Source organism: Scaptodrosophila lebanonensis, unplaced genomic scaffold (assembly GCF_003285725.1).
Source record: "Scaptodrosophila lebanonensis strain 11010-0011.00,11010-0021.00 unplaced genomic scaffold, SlebRS2 tig00000053-arrow-pilon, whole genome shotgun sequence".
Lineage (NCBI taxonomy): Eukaryota > Metazoa > Arthropoda > Insecta > Diptera > Drosophilidae > Scaptodrosophila > Scaptodrosophila lebanonensis.
Genome location: NW_022060548.1, coordinates 10,000,001 through 10,002,542, shown reverse-complemented (window position 1 = coordinate 10,002,542; position 2,542 = coordinate 10,000,001). Strand labels below are relative to the sequence as shown.

At 43.9% G+C, this 2,542-nt stretch overlaps 1 protein-coding gene across 4 annotated transcripts in view; it reads right to left on the bottom strand.

The window, feature by feature from the left end:
• Positions 1–207: 207 nt before the first annotated feature.
• Positions 208–2,542, bottom strand: part of LOC115623701 (probable serine/threonine-protein kinase fhkB) — a 15,203-nt gene continuing 12,868 nt past the window's right edge. For 2 of the 4 annotated variants that reach the window (XM_030518177.1, XM_030518179.1), the window contains 3 exons: positions 1,324–1,663; positions 898–1,267; positions 208–836 (listed from right to left, as the gene is read on the bottom strand). In XM_030518177.1, the coding sequence (XP_030374037.1) occupies positions 356–836; positions 898–1,267; positions 1,324–1,663 (1,191 nt within the window). In that variant the 3' untranslated portion in view covers positions 208–355. Of the gene's footprint in view, positions 837–897; positions 1,268–1,323; positions 1,664–1,731; positions 1,964–2,542 lie in introns of those variants that run through there. The other 2 variants (XM_030518180.1, XM_030518178.1) reach the window with 2 other exon arrangements.

Sequence of the window (2,542 nt, the reverse complement as noted above, 5' to 3'; positions counted from 1 at the left end):
AATGGTTTCAATATTTAAAAAGAATTCTCAATATACTAATTAAGAACCAGGTACAGGGTATATAAGAGTCGGTTGCGCACAACTATAACATATGCGCTCCGTTTTTTTTAATGTATGGCGTCCGCGGGCGAGTTGGCAGTGTTGGGCAACGCGCGTTAGACGTTTCGCCCACCACACAGCTGATTTCGTTTTGTTTTGATTTGCATGTTTTGTTGTTTTTTGCGACACTTTATTTATACACTACATGCAGCACTTACAAATTAGCTTATATCTAAAAACTGGCTAAATATCTTGTTCGTGGTGAATTGCAAACCTACAGGGGGGTGGTGGGGGTTGATAAGAGCTGCAGTAAATCTTAGTCCTCCTCCTCCTCTTCTTCTTCTTCATCATCTGTGCTTGGTTGTTGCTGCTTTGGTTTTTGTTGTTGTTGTTGTTGCTGCTGCTGCTGTTGTTGTTGTTGTTGCTCGGTCTGGGGCTCGGCATTGGCTCGCAGTGTTGCCTGAACCAATTCGCTGGTGAACTTCTCAACCAAAAGGAGGGCTACGTTTTGTGGCAAATCGTTAAGGGAATGGCTGACAAAATCGCCGAAAGCCTGAAATTTTTGGTTGACAACCACTCTGGCGTCGTCACAGCGACGCTTCGGTGGTGGCGGCTGCTCCAGTTTGGGTGCAGCAGACAGAATCATAGGCATGGCACGATGATGGGAATGCGGATGCATGCTGGGATTGATGAGAGTGGCCGCCGAACTGGAGGAGCTGGGCGCGCTCCTACCATTTGTGCCATTCAAATGCATTTTGTTGTTGTAGCTGTGCATGGACGGTTCCGAATGGGGTATGCTATAAATGAATAGAGGAATTGGTTATAGTCTTTAGCACAACATATGCTGGAAGAAATCACCTTAGCACTGTGGTGACGGGCAGCTGTTGCTCGCAATCATCATCGTACTCCTCCTCATCGAGACGCTGTTCGTTTTCATCGTCATCGTGTCGCTCCAGCTTGATGTGTGGTCCGTGTCCTTCGCTTTCGCTGCGCATATCATCCAGCTCGTAATTCTCATCCTCGTCCTGCCCTCCATCGACAGAATGCCGGAGGGACTTGAAGGAGCGACGTGTGCGTATATGGTCCGCTAAGAAGTTGAGACTCTCGTACAGCGGCCATTGGGAGGCCACATAGGACATGGGATTTTCGGAACGCAGCATGTCGAGGCGTCGCTTCTCAATGTTGAAGCGGTTGCGCAACTGCAACATGCGATCGCGCAGCAAGGACACTGAAAAGGACATGCATTAGCATATAAAGGAGGAATTTAATGGATGTCCTGCTCACCATCGTATCCCAATTTGTGTGAGATGAGCTGCCATTGCTGGGCCACAAACAGCTTATCCTTGTAACGCTTCGAGGAACGATCGTAGAGCACGGGTCGGGAGCGATATTCACGTATCAGTCCCAAATCGAATTCACCGGTTTGCGCGTATGTCGCACGTGGTCGGCCGCGTCCTTTTGGCTGGGGCGGCAAAGGCTGGTAGTGATGTTGAAAGTGTTGCTGTGCTTGTTGTTGTTGGTGCTGTTGCTGCTGCTGCGGTTGTTGTTGGAGGGGCTGCAGCAGCTGCGGATGTGAATGCTGGAGCTGATGTTCCATTTTGTACTTGCGAGGTCTGCCTCTAGGCTGCAATTGTTCACAAATTGTTGTTTCATAACTACACCACACACATACTCAAGCACATGCATACATACATGTGTACATACAAACAAAGGTACAGCTATTTAAACATATTTTTCAATTAATTTCCAACTTAAAACATACACGCCATTCCTCATTACCCAGCGAGCGGCATTTCCAATTTGGAAACAAAAATGGTATTTTTCTTTTACTCTTTCTACTTTTGCGTGCAATTTCCCACACGTTCAGTTTGAGAGCGAGAACGATGACTACCGTTAACGGCTTTCACGAATTAAGCGCCCAAAAAGTACATGAAAATTTACTTGACAGTCGCGGCGCATCCCATAGAAACACGTGCCCTTATTTTTGGCAGCTCTGGCCGGCTAAGACTAACCAGCCAGTGTGGCCAATGCGTCATTTGAGTTCTTTCATTTAATTAAACAAAATAATTTAACAAATTCCTTGGAAGTGCAACTATTTCTCCGTACAGTGCTGTACGAAAATCCAATCAAAATTTAAAAGACGATAAAAAATTAGCGAGGCAAGCAATAATGTAAAAAATAAATTCTAAAAAGTAGTTGCGTCGGCTCTTAATTTATATAAAAAATTTTACGCTGCCAGCCAGCTACTGGCTAAGGTGAGGTGGCGACGAAAATAATATAAAAAAAGATAAAGAAAATTAAAACAAACGAATAGACAAACAAAACGAAAAAAATGAAATAAACACAAAACTATTTATGAGTTGCGCATATGTATGTATGTATGTACATACATATATAAAAATAATAAGCCGTAAAACTCTTTTTAATTCAATGCACATGACTTTTACGTTTTAATCATAATTTTAATTTATACATTCTTTACACATATGAACACATACAAGCG